The sequence below is a fragment of the Microcaecilia unicolor genome, chromosome 3 (genome assembly GCF_901765095.1).
Source record: "Microcaecilia unicolor chromosome 3, aMicUni1.1, whole genome shotgun sequence".
NCBI classification, from domain to species: domain Eukaryota; kingdom Metazoa; phylum Chordata; class Amphibia; order Gymnophiona; family Siphonopidae; genus Microcaecilia; species Microcaecilia unicolor.
Window position 1 is genome coordinate 267,442,984 of NC_044033.1, and position 16,401 is coordinate 267,459,384.

The 16,401-nt window shown below is 44.1% G+C and overlaps 1 protein-coding gene across 1 annotated transcript in view; it reads left to right on the forward strand.

The window, feature by feature from the left end:
* The first annotated feature begins 1,164 nt into the window (after positions 1 to 1,164).
* Positions 1,165 to 16,401, forward strand: part of MPC1 (mitochondrial pyruvate carrier 1) — a 71,247-nt gene continuing 56,010 nt past the window's right edge. Inside the window, exons 1-2 of the mRNA XM_030198078.1 lie at positions 1,165 to 1,375; positions 9,068 to 9,071. Coding sequence (XP_030053938.1) covers positions 1,305 to 1,375; positions 9,068 to 9,071 — 75 coding nt within the window. The 5' untranslated portion in view covers positions 1,165 to 1,304. The remainder of the gene's footprint in view (positions 1,376 to 9,067; positions 9,072 to 16,401) is intronic.

The following is a 16,401-nucleotide window of genomic DNA, read 5'->3' on the forward strand; positions in this document are numbered from 1 at the left end:
ATCTACGCACTATTATTTATGCCACAGGTTCGAATCCCACTGCAGCTCCTTGTGACTCTGGGCAAGTCATTTAACCCTCCTGTATATACTGCATAAACCACTTTGAATGTAGTTGCAAAAACCACAGAATGGCAGTATATCAAGTCCCATTCCCTTTCCCTTGGTGTAAATGGATGTGCATAGTTCTAGGCGCTGGGATATCAACTAAACATATTCTATATATACTGCACCTAGGTGCTACTTATAGAATACATTTAGGTGGAAATTTATTTAGTTGCCATATATAGAATCTAGCCCTATGTGAGCTTGGCCTTCCAAAACTGCTTGTCTGGCATTGTCCTGCTCTCTGGGTACCGGTACCTATAGACACACTGTTATAGAATTACCCAAAAGGATCTTAGTGACAGAGCCAGGAGCATCACAACAAAACTGGTAAAAACCGTGATGGAAAGAGATCCCATGATTACCAGCTTAAAAGGGATTCCAAAAGCTTTTTCTGGTAACTGCCCCAACTTCTAATTGTTTCCACAGCCCTATCAGCTGATTAAAAACAATTGATAAATGTCAGGTATAGGTGCCAACATTTCAAAATAATTGTCTCTCCCTGGACACAATAAAGGAGCTTGCCAAAATCGTGCAAACATTTTCTCTATCTGGACCCCAAATGGTTGAGCATCATGCAGGTTGCAAATGTAGATGAATGAGATTGCTCAGGCAGGGAAAAAGGAGGAGGTGGCTGGTTGTTACAGAAGTACTTTTTTTTTTTAAGTACAAGGGACGCTGTCTTGTGGGATGAGGCTAAAATCTCTATTTTTCAGAATAAAGTCCACAAATATATAGCATTAGACCTTGATTCAAGCTGATAAACACATGCACTGTGCGTCACATTTCTTTTTTATACGAACATTTGGAATATGAACACTGCAACGGACGACGACCAACACCGTAACACCGAGAAACCTCCTTGGTGGATGCCAGACAATCCCCGTCCCAAAACCCCGAGCAACAAGTTACCCTGGCAACCATAGAACTAGCGCAGTCACGCGATGAACCCCTCCCCCCCCCCCACCTCCGTCAGCAACGTAAACGCCACCGCCCACCATCTGCGCCAAGGAGGTTTGGTTCTCAATCTAACTTGCTTGGTCTGGGCGGTGCTTGACGCTCTCGCGAGGCTCTGCCCATCATTAACCTCCTTTGACCCTACTTACTGCCCTTGCAGTTGCTGGGATTAGTACGTAGCGGTTATCCGGCGGTGCCGGTGTGTTGTATATAGTTGCCCGTTTCTTCACGTTCTCGGTCGCAGTATGGCGGGAGCCTTGGCCCGTAAGGCTTTGGATTATGCCAAGAGCAAGGACTTCCGCGACTACTTAATGAGGTGAGCGCCAGCAGGAGTTGCATGTCTGCCACTGCTCCTCACTGTCGGTATATCAGGAGCTGCCTCTCGTTATTGGGCTCCGGTGTGCGGCAGTTTGTTCTGAACGGCGGCCTCGCTCCGAGCCCTTCTGCGTTCAGGGCTGGGCCCGCAGTTCTGTGGGAGCGGTGATATTGACGGGGGAACTAGAGTCCTTGGACTGTCCCCTGCGGGCGACGGTGCTTTGCGAGGTTGCACTTCCCTTTCAGAATGTTTTTCTTGCCCTGGAAGGGGAGGCGAGCTTTGCCCTTGATCTCCATGAAGATGACACTGGCAACCTCATTACTAGACCTGTTTGGGCTCGTTTAGAGGAGCCTCTGTTGGATATCTAACAGTATTCCAGCTTTGTTTTCTTGGCTCACAATTTCGCAGTGTAACAGTTTTTTTGGGGGGGGGGAGGGGGCAGTGGGTGGAACTGGGGATTGCTAACTTTTTTTTTGCAAATATGTTAGTACACACGTGTAAGATGTCTTATACTCTTTAGATAGGGTAAATGTATGCGTGATGACAGCAACAGCATGCACTTTTGCAGAACTCTGGAGGCGGAGCATGGGCGGAGTCACGATTTACACGCGTGTGTTTGCATATTGATTCATTTTACTTTGCGATTTCGCTGCGATTTATACAGGCATTTTGTGAAAACAGCTTATTATATACCCTTGGATAGCTTTCCACTACAACAGGAAATTTGGGCAATAGGAAGGGGCAGGGCACTACACTACAAGGTTAGTTAACAAGGGTTCTCAGGCTGTGAACCAAATTCTAGGAATTGCTGCTGAGTCTGGGGCCACTATATAGGACAAGAAACTTAGCTAAAAGAGGATGCCTGGGACAATCTGGAGGAGGAAATAGCCACCACTTTTTAAAAATCCACACATGGAAGACTTGAACCCTACTGTTTTACCTGTCAGAAACAACAAAAGAACCTCATTGTTTAACCAGCAACTGTTATTGTTAAAAGAGAACAATTTTCAAAAGGACTAGTTGATAACAGCCCTTCTTAGAGTTGCTGAATGCATACCTTAAAAGCATACAGAGGGGAATGTAATTTTTTTCCCCAGATCTCCTCTTTGTAAAGGACAAATTAAGTGTTTTCACAAAATGCCAGTACAAATCCCAGAGAAATCGCGAGTAAAATGAATCCATATGCAATATGCAAACACACGCATGTAAGTCGTGACTCTCTGCCTATGCTCCACCTCGTTCGAGGTGCGTTACATCCAGGTACACTAGGTATGGGAGTTACTGCTGCAAGACTGGGTCTGACTCTGGCTAATGTCCAGAGCAAGTAGGAGCAGGTCTGGACTAAGACATGGAGATTATGGTGGTGGTGACATTCTACAGCCTATTTGGTGCTAGAGGCAGATCATAGAGCTGGATATAGCCATTAGCAGTAAGTCCTTAAAAACATGCTAAACCATAATAAAATAAGTATTTTTTAAGGATAGGTATATTTGAGTATATTCGTTATTTGTTCATACTAATTTACAGCGGGGTTGAGCGACTGGCTTGTCCTACCATTCCCTTTGTTTTGATTTAATGATTTGCCAGTGTTTTGCTTGTTTGCTCTGCAGACTATAATTGTATTGCTTTCTATACAAAATCCATGTGTGCTGCTGTTTAGAAGGTAGGGCATAACAGCAGCAAGCCCAGAAGTCAGGTTTGCAGTGAAAACTAAAGCAGGTATTAATTGGCCGACAGAGGAAATGTTGAAAGGTAGTACAGGTTTGGTTGCCTTCAGTGATGGGGCTCAGGATTTCCCAGCTCTCTCTACAGCTCAGATACTGGCATCTCACTTCACTTACAAATTCTTCCTCTTTCAAATAGGCAGGAGTAGCCTAATTATTAGAGCAGTGGGCTGAGAGCCAGGGAAGCCAGAGTTCAGATTCCACTGCACCTCTTGAGACCCTGGTTAAGTTACTTAACCCTCCATTGCCTCAGGTACCAACTTAGATTGTGAGCCCACTAGGGACAGAGAAAATACCTACTGTACCTGAATATAACTTGCGTTGGGAAAAAGGCATGAGCTAGATCAGCGGTTCCCAAACCTGGTCCTGGAGGCACCCTGTCCCCAGCCAGTCAGGTTTTCACGATACCCACAATATGTATCCACTGTATACAGATCTCTCAGAAAACCTCAGACATCCGTTACAAGATATTTTGTTAGTGACAGTTACTGTAACAATGACAGCTGATATGTTTTTTGAATGTATCATACAACTTGTAAAGGATAGTGTGCCTCTATCATTTTCATGACCAGCTTCCAATGGCCCGCAAACTTGATGTTTTCTCTGGAAAAAGACGATGCTAGAAAAATGGTGTGTGAAGAAGCCCTTAACCAAAAGGAAGAACTTACAAAATGTCCCTTGAGATTTTTTCCCCCTAAAATTGATGCCTGCACATGCCACAGAGTGAGCTACTTTGCCATCAGTGTCCAATTTGTGAAAAGAATGAAATAGTTACCAAGACATTGGCAGTAAAAGACATCTTATCACACCAGTGAGTTTCTCCAGTTCTTAGTAGAAAAGGTGTTCTGCAAGGTTATAAACTTAAAGAACAAGTTCTATGTGTTGTAACTGACAAGCTTCAAACATGCTAAGTACAATTAAACTAAAGATTGCAGACAAGGGAAGTGACCAGTAGCTAGATGAACACTTCAGAGATATCCATGTCTACCCTAGTTGGGATAATATTTAACCATCTCTCTGACCCCATGTGCACCATTCTTTAAGTTAGTCAGCCTATTTTCTAACTCCTCTTACTCTCTTACCTATCTATATGTCCCGTCTTTGCTTATACCCTTTGTATCGCTCCATGGTGCATCTGCACCTTGAGTATTATTCAGTTCTGGTCACCATAGCTTAAAAAAGATATAGTGGAATTAGAAAAAGCTCAAAGAAAAGTGAATAAAATGACAGGGGATGGAACTCCTCTCGTATGAGGAAAGATTAAAGAGGTTAGGGCGCTTCAGCTTGTAAAAAAGACGGATGAGGGGAGATAGATTGAGGTTTACAAAATCCTGAGTGGTGTAGAATGAGTAGAAGTTAAAAGACTAGGGGACACTTGAAGTTACTTGGAAATACTTTTAAAACAAATAGGAGGAAACATTTTTTCACTAGTTAAGCTCTGGAACTCTGCGCTGGAGGAGGTGGTAACAGCGGTTAGCGTATCTGAGTTTTAAAAAGGTTTGGACAAATTCCTGGAGGAAAAGTCCATAGTCTGCTATTGAGGCAGACATGGGAGGCAACTGCTTGCCCTGGAATTTGTAGTATGGAGTGTTGCCACAACTTGGGTTTCTGCCAGGTACTTGTGACCTGGCTTGGTCACTGTTTGGAAAACAGGATACTGGGCTAGATGGACCATTGGTCTGACCCAGTATGGCTACTCTTATGTTCTAAAATGTTTATAACATATTGTGTTGACATTGTAAGTAGTATACTATGCCATACTTTGTATTTGAATATTTTTACTGCTGTAATTGCCTAGTTTCTCGTTTGATTTATTCTTACTGTACACTGCCTTCAAAAAGGTGGTAAATAAATAAATAAGAATGTTTGTTTGAAATTGAAGAGCATGCTCCTGTAACTGCAGAACAAGCTGAAGTTGCTATAGAACAACAACAAAATGATTGGTATTTTAGATGATCTTGTTGTAGCTGCCTCACAAATTCACCACATGCACTGTTGTGCACGTACTGCAGTTGTGCATGTACTGCAAGGACATGCAGTCCCTGTCTTACCTGCTGGGTCCACGGCACAGAGAAGAGGGCACCCTCTCTTTCCCTTCTTCCTCCCTCCCCCCCCCTCGAAGCTTACCTCAATTCCCAGCAGTGGCAGCCATCAAGACATGCTGCTCTGGCTGACGTCGGGGCCTTCCTTTTGTAGAGTCGTACCCCTGAGGAAACAGGAAGTTACCTCACAAAAGGTGGGACTAGGCAGAGGGAAGGATCCGATGTCAGACCGATAGTTACCTAGATATCCCATGTTGCAAGCTTTGAGGGGGAGGGAGAGATTTGTTGGACCCATTGAGGTGGGGGGCCTGGAGGGATATGGAGATGTGCTGAACTCTGGGGTAGGGGAGCACAAGAGGGGGGAGAGAGCTCAGGTTGGGGGAGGGCAGAGGCAGCCTAGGTTCAGGGTTGAAACAGAGGAGAAGAGAACTGGACCCACAGACAATGGGTGTGGGAGGAAGGGAAGATGGGAGGGATGAGATACTGGGTATGAAGTAAGAATAGAGAGACGTGGGGCAATGCTTAAAAGGGGGTGGGATAAGAACACAGGGGCATTGTTGAGGAGTGGCCTAGTGGTTAGGGTGGTGGACTTTGGTCCTGAGGAACTGAGTTCGATTCCCACTTCAGGCACAGGCAGCTCCTTGTGACTCTGGGCAAGTCACTTAACCCTCCATTGCCCCATGTAAGCTGCATTGAGCCTGCCCTGAGTGGGAAAGCGTGGGGTACAAATGTAACTAAAATAAAAATCACAGGGGGAATATAAGGGGAGGATAAGGATACCAAGAGCAAATGCTAAAGATGGGTGGAGGGAACAGGGACAAAGTGGAGGAGATGCTGGACAGGACAAATAAGGACATAAAAGATGGATGGCAGATATGGAGAGAGAAATGTCAGATAGGAGACACTGGAAAGGAAGGAAAAATGGAGAAAAGCAGAAGACAGACCAAATCGAATGGAAAAATGAAATAGTCAACTACAAATGTACAAAAAGAAATTTTATCAATTGGACCGTATCAGCTTTGAGAAATCTTAATATCTTGCATTTCTGTTTGTTTCTCTAGTATTGCTGGGGGTGGGGGGGGGGAGTGCAAACTGGGGGTCTATGCTGCTGGAGGGGAGACAAAGGCAGGAGGAGGGAGTTTGTTTCTCTAGTATTGCTGGGGGTGGGGGGAGTGCAAACTGGGGGTCTATGCTGCTGGAGAGAGACAGAGGCAGGAGGAGGTCGAGAGCTCAAACTGGTGTAAGGAGCTGGAGAGCAGTACTGAGAATTCAGTTTGTGGGGGGTCATTAGGAGACAGCTACCAGGGGGAGGTGGGTATATTGGGGTGAGGGGGGTTGACAGGTCTATGGGTTCGTGTGTGTGCTGGAGGGGGGAAGGCAGATAGCTATGGGGGAGGAGGTTGGCTGTTTGTGTATGTGGAGAGGGGAGGCAGAGAAAGCTATGAGCACTGGGGGGGGGGGGGAGGCAGAGAGAGACATTTGGGGTATCCACCCTAGAAAGGTAGCCCAAATGGGACCACCTCGAGGAATTAGGATACTTGGAGCGCTAGCAACTGCAGGCACAGCCCTTAAGGAGTATTGTTGGTGAGGAGGTGATTCTCCAGTAGCCCTGTTGGTAGGATACATTTAAAAATTTTTAAGAATGTTTTTTTTGGGGGGAGGGGTAGTGGGAATTGAGAGAAGCTACTTTTTTTTTGGGGGGGGGGGGGGGGACAGGGGTAGAGGAGAGATTCAGAAGTAGCCATGGGGGACCTGGGCCCCCTAAGATCAGCTGGTTTGGCTTGTGGGGATCCCCATGCCCTGCCAGCAGAAGTTTTCCTGCAGCAATATTCATCACTATGCTGCCTGCCTTCTTCCCCCTCCCCTGTGCATATGCTGGGTTTCAACAAAATTGAGCATGCATGAGCTTCACTCATGCTCACAAAACCTGGCATGTACGCTGGAGCAGGAAATCAGGGCAGGCAGTACAGCACTAAAGGAAGTCTTCTGCTTGCGGGGTTTGGGGACCCCGCCAGACTAGGTATGTGGGGTTGCGGTGGGGGCAGACAGCAGCGAGGAGGCAGGGAAAATGGGGACCCCCCCACTACCACCATCACAATCGAGGTCTGGCTATGCCTCTGGATGGGAATAGCAGTGGGGAGGGGCTAAAACTGCAACTGCTGGGGACAGGTGAGCAATGGCGAGAAGCTAAGGCTGCAGCTTTTGAGGTTAGGTGGGTGGGTGTACCGTCCCACCCATGCTTAGTAGCTACAGCTTTGGCTTATCTCATGTTGCCCCACCAACCACAGCCTAAAGTCTCTATCCATTACCAGGTGGTAGACTATTGGGGGGGGGGGGGAAGCAGTTGCTTCCTTATCAACTCCTCTGCTGCTATGCATCATCTTGAGCACATTATGAATCTGCAATTTATAAATGTGCACAAATGAATAAAAATTACAGACATTATAAGTCTGGATCCAAGATCCTAAGACTTTGTCAAGCTCTGGTTTTTGATCTGTTGGAATTGCATTAGATGATCATCTTACTTTTAACAAACATACTTCTATACTTGCTGAGAAATCTTTTACATTGCATCAGTTTTACACAACTTGCTCACTTTTTGATGCTTAGGCATAACGACTGCAGGTTAATTTTTTTACAATAATCTAGATAAGATAATGCTAATTCACTTTTTTAAGATGTAAGATCTAATTGCCAAGGACAAAATTTTGAAGGATACACAGAATGGACAGCCAATGTTCATTGATAAGTAGAGATGTTTTAACGGTACATACGATACATATCGTCTTAGACTTACAAATTATTTAGAACACTGCAATAAAGTTACTTAATAGGTCTAAAAAATTGATAGAGTTAAACATCTCTACTTATCAATGAACGTTGGCAGTCCATTCTGTGTGTCCTTCAAAATTTTGTCCTTAGTCATTGGATCTTACATACTGGTACTCCCTCTTTATTTAGTTTTTTTACACTGTATGTTACAAGTTGAGCTGTCCTTCCTGCTTCCTGTCATTTACTTATTCCTTTGCACTTGCAAGTGTGTTCACGCCCAGCCTGATCATCTTGTTTTAATGTAATAGCCTCAACACTATGGAGAACTCTCCTTAATTTGGCGTTCCATTTTGGAATTGTTTTCTAAGAAGTTTAGGGGTCTGTTTTACTAAGCTGCAGTAGTGGCTGTCCTGGCGCTAATGCTGGCAGAGCCCATTTGCGGCATTAGCGCCAGGACAACCGCTAGTGCAGCTTAGTATACAGGAGCGTTAGTTTTGTTTAAGACGTACTATTTTACTCATGCTTTCCACTTCCTTGCATAGTTTTTTAATGCCTATGGAGTACATTGTGCCTGGTACAGCATTCTCACGTTTTTCTTTTCACTTCCTTCCCTTCTGTTGTATCTTAGTATGAGCAATGCGTATTAAGATAATGTGTTATCAGTGTTTTAGTGTTTAGAATTTATTGAGTTAATCTAATTTTAGATTTGAAATATTATAATCTATGCATCCTTATTTCATTCCATTTTCCTTCCTTTTAAAATACGATCTAAATGGTTCACAATAATATGTTATTGGTGGTTTATTAAAGGTGAAATGTGAAATAAAACTTTTTATATTTTTTTGTGAGTTCTAGCAAGAAAAAAAAAATCTTGACCAGACTTCACACTTTTAATGACAGTCTTGAGTAATCAGTTCCTTCTTAGGAAGGTCATTGTATGAGTTGGACATCGGGGTTGCTTTATTTCCAAACATCAGTTCTTAAGAGCATTGACATCTTTTTCATGATCTGATTTAGACAGGGTTTGTTAGTATGTTTATACAAAAGTATTTGTAAAAGGAACTAATTATTTTGTTTTGTTTCTGTGTTTTTTTTTTTTTTTTTTTTTTTTTCATGGTGAACCTTGGTGACAACTAAAATCAAAAAAACACAAGTACGGTAAGTGAGAAACACCACTTATGGTGCTTGAAATTCTTTGTACTAGTATGTATATTAAGAGTTTTACAGGTGCTGTCTCCCTTGGTCATTTGGCCACTGCTGAAAATTGGTGACATCTATGTTTTAGGCACATTACATCAGTGTGAAATATCTTTTTTAGTGCTGCATTTTGATTAAAATTTTTAATTGTGATTAGTATTTTCAATCTTGGGGTTAATCGCATGGTTAAAGGCAGGGGCGTAGCCAGCAGTTCATTGGGGGGAAGGGGTACGTGTGGACTGGGGGGCTACACATTCTCTTCTTTCCTCCCCCCCCCCCCCCACATTAGGTATCATACATTGCTGGTGGGGAGCCAAAGCCCTGCCAGCTGAAATAATCCATTGCCAAACCTGTCCCCTTCCTCCTCATACTATCTCAGGAGCCACAAAGTTAATGGTGTGCCTCCAGTCGCTGATGCAGGCACTCCCTGAGCATGCTTAGTTCATGCATGAAATGAGCGTGCTTGGGGATTGCTGACGTCAGCTGGAGGCACACCATTGACTTCCTCGTTCCTGAGGCAGTACGAAGAGGAAAGGGGTGACTCAAGCAGTAGATTTCTTTGGCTACCTCACCAGCCATTGAACAGGTACTGCAGCTTTGGATGGGACATGAGCACAAAGTGGGGGGGACCCGTGATTAAAGGCCCAATATTTTCCTCTTATGGTCCTCGCAAGAGACATGAGACCTCAGTTTTCAATTGCATGTTGGATTAGGTTAATTGAGCCAGCTTATATTCTTCAGAGGAGATTCCTTGACTGAAGCAGGGGCTGTTGTCTCAGACATTTGCAGGAGTGCAACATGGTCCCCATCTCGGTTTATCAAATAGTACAAACTTGATGTTTGTTAGGCAGGACAGTACCTTTGATAGGGCAGTCCTGGAAGATGTTGTTTTCCTCCTGCCCTCTGAGATAAAAGCTCTGGACTGGTCTAGCAGGATAAGGAAGATGAAATTTGTTCTTACATGTTAATTTTCTTTTCTTTAATTCCTGCTAGACTAGTTCAGGACCTGCCCTGGAAGACTGAGGAATTCAGTAGGTTCCTGGGTCCTAGGTCTGCCACCTGTCTGTAAATAGTTATTTGCAAAGGTAGCCCTATGGGGGCTCTGTAGGTTATCTTCTCCACTCCCTCTTAATTTTTTTTTTTTTTTGGTTGAGTGGCTTTGGCATTAGCATACTGGAATTTTTCTTGGCTACACTACCTGTTATACTGATGGTTATTGGAATCTTCAGATACCTGCCTCTATCTGCCACTAAGGAGGCATAACTCATAGGGTCTGGACTGGTCTAGCAGGACTCAAGAAAAGGAGATTTAACAGCTAAACAAATTTCACCTTAACTCTACTAGGATATGCTTCTCCATCTTGTGGTTTTTGTTACTGGATTTCTGCCTCACTTTAACTATTCTCAGAAGAAACTGTTTTTTACACTGATAAATCAGTTCAAACCAGTTTTATGGTGAGGCATTATTAAGACTTAATTGAACTAGTGCAGACATAACATAAGAATTGCCATATTGGGTTAGACCAAAGGTCCATCTAGCCTAGTACCTTATGATTACAGAAAATATCCCATAGGTTTAATGACCTGAGGCATTAACATAGAGAGAAGCTTAGCAAGACTAGGGCCTGACAGACCCCTCCCCAACAGACGCTATTGCATGAGGGAAACTCGTCTAAAACTGCGCAGTTAAATATTAGGATTGCAAAAATCCAAGGGAGTGGTACACGGTAGGAAGCGAGATACTGGTAGAGATGAGACAGGGAGGTATTGCAATATGAGAGACTGAGGGGGTAGACTTGGAAATAATATTGAAGAACTATTTTTTTTTCTTCAGGAGGGGTTATAGATATGTGAAATACCTTCCTGAAATGGGTGGTGGAAGCTAAAACAGCCAACTGGCTTTAAAACTGCTTGTGATCTTCAGTTGCGGGAAAAGAGTAGAAGCATGACCTAGTAGTATTTAAGTGTTTAAAAATATCCTATTTATTTACTTAAAATATTTATAATCTGCATATTTTTAGCACTATCTTACAACTGTAGGTAGGTTACAAAAATATGCATAATAAAATAAGACAATACAAAAAACAAAAACATTAGGCATTCCCTAACCTAATGCTCTAAAAACTAAACAACTAATCATCAACCGAAGACCTACTCAAAATTAAACAAAAAAGCTTTCAAATATTTTCTAAATTGTAAGATGAATCTCTTGCACGTATTCCAAAAACGTTCACCTTCCAGCTGAATCATAGCATCACAATGTGTCCAATCTTATCTGCAGAGCATAGGTTACAGGAGGGTCAATAATTCAGATGTCAGTGCAAGAGGTGCTTTAAAAATCAAAGTCGAAACCCTGAACCTAATTCTCCAATACACAGGCAACCAGTGAATTTGGAGAGTCCTTTTGGTCCTTGAAGCAGCATTTTGAATTAACTGCAAGGAATGAATTACAGATTATGCTAAACCCAGATAAATCAAATTACAATAAGTACATAAGTAATGCCATACTGGGAAAAGACCAAGGGTCCATCGAGCCCAGCATCCTGTCCACGACAGCGGCCAATCCAGGCCAAGGGCACCTGGCAAGCTTCCCAAACGTACAAACATTCTATACATGTTATTCCTGGAATTTTGGATTTTTCCAAGTCCGTTTAGTAGCGGTTTATGGACTTGTCCTTTAGGAATCCGTCCAACCCCTTTTTAAACTCTGCTAAGCTAACCGCCTTCACCACTTTCTCCAGCAACGAATTCCAGAGTTTAATTACACGTTGGGTGAAGAAAAATTTCTCCGATTTGTTTTAAATTTACTATACTGTAGTTTCATCGCATGCCCCCTAGTCCTAGTATTTTTGGAAAGCGTGAACAGACGCTTCACATCCACCTGTTCCACTCCACTCATTATTTTATATACCTCTATCATGTCTCCCCTCAGCCGTCTCTTCTCTAAGCTGTATAGCCCTAGCCTCCTTAGTCTTTCTTCATAGGGAAGTCGTCCCATCCCCGCTATCATTTTAGTTGCCCTTCGCTGCACCTTTTCCAATTCTACTATATCTTTCTTGAGATGCGGAGACCAGAATTGAACACAATACTCAAGGTGTGGTCGCACCATGGAGCGATACAATGGCATTATAACATCCTCACACCTGTTTTCCATACCTTTCCTAATAATACCCAACATTCTATTCGCTTTCTTAGCCGCAGCAGCACACTGAGCAGAAGGTTTCAGTGTGTTATCGACGACGACACCCAGATCCCTTTCTTGGTCCGTAACTCCTAACGTGGAACCTTGCATGACGTAGCTATAATTCGGGTTCTTTTTTCCCACATGCATCACCTTGCACTTGCTCACATTAAACATCATCTGCCATTTAGCCGCCCAGTCTCCCAGTCTCGTAAGGTCCTCTTGTAATTTTTCACAATCCTGTCGCGATTTAACGACTGATTCATAAAACTAATGCTTGCAATACTGAATGAAAATTTGTCTCAAATGATTAATCAGCTAGTTTTAGGGTTCACAGAATAAATGGAATTAGAAAAGGTGCAGAGAAGGGCAACAAAAAAGATAAAGGGGATGGGACAACTTCCCTATGAGGAAAGGCTAAAGCGGCTAGGGCTCTTCAGCATGGAGAAAAGGCGGCTGAGGGGAGATATGATAGAGGTCTATAAAATAATGAGTGGAGTTGAACGGGTAAATGTGAAGCGTCTGTTTATGCTTTCCAAAAATACTAGGCTTAGAGGGCATGCGATAAAGCTACAAAGTAGTAAATTTAAAACGAATCGGAGAAAAGATTTCTTCACTCAACGTGTAATTAAACTCTGGAATTTGTTGCCAGAGAATGTGGTAAAGGCAGTTAGCTTAGCGGAATTTTAAAAAGGTTTGGATGGCTTCCTAAAGGAAAAGTCAATAGACCGTTATTAAATGGACTTGGGGAAAATCCACTATTTCTGGGATAAACAGTATAAAATGTTTTGTACTTTTTTGGGATCTTGCTGGGTATATGTGATCTGGATTGGCCACTGTTGGAAACAGGATGCTGGGCTTGATTGACTTTTGGTCTTTCCCAGTATGGCAATACTTATGTACTTACATATAAAACATTAGTATCCAAGCAAAATACAGGCTACCATGTGGACATATCGTTTTGGCAGCTGTTCAGTGGCTGTGCTGTTATGGTTAGCTACTGTATGTAAATTACTATGAACTTTGTGGATATTCATGAACTAAGTGAAGAACTTATAAGCTTATAGCATATATCCTTGTATGGACAGGAATAATTGGGAGGACTGAATGGGACAATCTTTTTCTGCAATCTACTATGTTGCAATAGTACCATTGAGCATTAGACACTTCTGTAGCTTTTAAAAAGGTTAATCTGAGTTAAATACCAAAATGTAGCAAGTAATTGCAAAAATATGGAAAATAAGAATTTTGAAGGCATTCAAGCAGTGCAGTGTATTCAACTTTCAGTATTGCTGGCATGATTCTGATATTTCAGCTTCAAACTCTTGGAACCACAGCGTATACAAGAGAACTATTTATTTCAAAATGTATTGTGCAATCATTGATCTCTGCAGCAGATGGTTTGGGACAGCAAGCTAATTGAAATCATGATTATTTTCTTGATATTTCACTGCATGGAAAAATGGAAGGTCCCTTTGGAGTTTGGCATGTGAACTGTTACTGCTCTTGGCAGCTTAAATCAAGCTTTTTAGCCAGGCAAACCATTAATCAGATATTCAGCCACCAAAATCAAGTTTCAAGTTTTTATTAACATTTGATATACCACCTTTGACGAAACACCTAGCCACCCGCGTGGGGTTACCCCGTGGCCACTTAAGAGGGTCTATCCCCAGCACAGCTCAGTTCCGCCTGCACCTGCCGCTTATGCTGTACACTAGCACCCTCCTCCCACTGACTGAGTCCCAACCGTCTCTGGGCGAGTCTCCCACTCTCAACTTTTCCCCAGTGATTTCTAGGTTACTGGGGCCATACTCCCAGTGGTCCCACAGTCCCCAGAAAGCACTTGCAGACCCAACACACAAACCGCCAGGATTCTTTATTGGTCCAGACAGAGGCAATACACTGAAAAAATTGTTTACTGTCTTAAAAATTGAACAATAAACAAAAAATGTGCAATCAGCAAACTATATAACAGGTAACTGAAATATGGATCAATTTTAACACTAACTAAACATTTGTTTACTGTCTAAACAGTACCTGGGAAGATCAGGACATACAGCTGCTCACACGTTATCAAATGTAACTGTTTACATGGCCTTTGCAAAGTGATCTGTCTGTCTCTTCTTCTGGGCTAAGACAGGGGCAAAAGCCATTACAGTTCAAATGAAAATGAGCTCCTGGGCCAATCTGAGCTCAGACAAGTTGAAAAAAAAAAAAACGGGTTACATCACTACAGGTATTTTCCTTTATCTGTGTTAACTAAAGAAGGGAAAAAATCAGTTCTTTATAACGGCTTAAAACATAACATGCACCACCTTCTGGCCAAACTAGAGAAATGCACTTCAAGAATTAATAAAGGCAGTTTTTTTACAGGCTTAAAACACAATTCTGTCATACGGCCCATCAGACATTTTCTTCTGGGCGGTTTACAATATTCAGTTAAAGAATAGAAGAACATTTTGGACTTTGATTCACTAAACCTTTTCCCATAGACACAGAATGGGAGAAAAGAATGAATGAATAAATCTGGCCCTTTTATAATTTTATTTTGTGCTTTGTCCATAAGAATAAGAGTAAACAATTACTTAGGTATGGGTAGCACAGAATGTTTTTTTTGTTTGGCCATTTTTTTTGTCAGTTGCCAATAAGTGTGCCCTCTTTCCACATAGTGCACACCTTTTTTTCTCCGAGGACAAGCAGGCTGCTTGTTCTCACTGATGGGTGACGTGCACGGCAGCCCCCTCCAATCGGAAACTTCACTAGCAAAGGCCTTTGCTAGTCCTCGCGCACCGATGCGCATGCGCGGGCCGTCTTCCCGCCCGAACCGGCTCGTGTTCGTCAGTCTTCTTTTGTCCACGCTCGGGACGGTCGTGTTTTCGCGCCGTTTCGTGCCCCTCTAGTTGACCTTGCGCGTCTTCGTGTTTTTCGAACAAAAGAAAAATATAGTTTTAGAGGAGAACCGTTCTGGTTTTATTTTTCCCTTCCCGTACTTTCAGCTTTTTCCCTGCGTAAGTTTTCTTTCGCTTCGGGGCCGGCTTTATTTGGCCTCGTATGGGTTTTTTCTCCATATTTTTTGGTGCCTTCCGTCATCGCGAATTTTGATTTCGCTGGCGTGATTTTTCCGCCCATGTCATCGAAGTCTTCCAGCGGCTTCAAGAAGTGCACCCAGTGCGCCCGGGTAATCTCGCTCACTGATAGGCACGCGTCGTGTCTTCAGTGCCTCGAGGCTGGGCACCGCCCGCAGGCCTGTAGTCTTTGTGCTCTTTTGAAAAAGCGGACTCAGGTAGCGAGATTAGCCCAGTGAAACGTGTTGTTCTCGGGCTCTTTGTCGACGTCGGCTCAGGGCGCACCGAGTACATCGGCGTCGACAGCATCCAGACCATCGGTTTCGGCATCGACGACGTCGGCTGCATCGAAGTGCCGACCTCTTGCATCGTCGGTACCGAGGCATCGGACAGCTGCATCGACGTTGGTGGTACCGGGACCTCCGCTGCTGCTGATGTCGTCGGACGGTGGTGCTTCGTCGGGAGTGCAGGTGAGGGCTATCCATTCCCCTGCTGGTGGCGGTGAGCCTTCGGGTGGGTCTCCTGTCCTGAGGGCTCCTGCGGTACAGCCCCCCCCCCCCCCCCCCCCCCGAGATCGACCTTCTTCGGCCTCGGCCCCGAGGAAGCGACGGTTGGATTCTACGTCCTCCTAGTCGGTACCGGGAAGCTCCGGTGACATGCTTCGCTTGAAAAAATCAAAGAAGCATCGACACCGGTCTCCTTCCCGCGTCGGTACCGAGAGCTCTGGGTCGCCGAGGGAGTCGGCACCCAGTAGGCATCGGCACCGGGAGGATCGCTCACCCTCTGTTCAGGAGGTGTCGATGCGCTCCACCTTGGACAGCCCGGAACAGCCTCCACGCCCGGAACAGACTCTGACCTCGACGCCTGCATCGGCTTCCATGTCTTTCTCCACAGCCGCTCTGCACGAGAGTCTCCGGGCCGTTCTCCCAGAGATCCTGGGAGAGCTGTTGCGCCCTTCCCCCTCCAGTACCGGCGGTGCCTGCGCCACCGGTACCGTCGAGTGAGGCGCCGGCTGGCCCCTTGTCCGGGGTGAGGTCTCCGACATC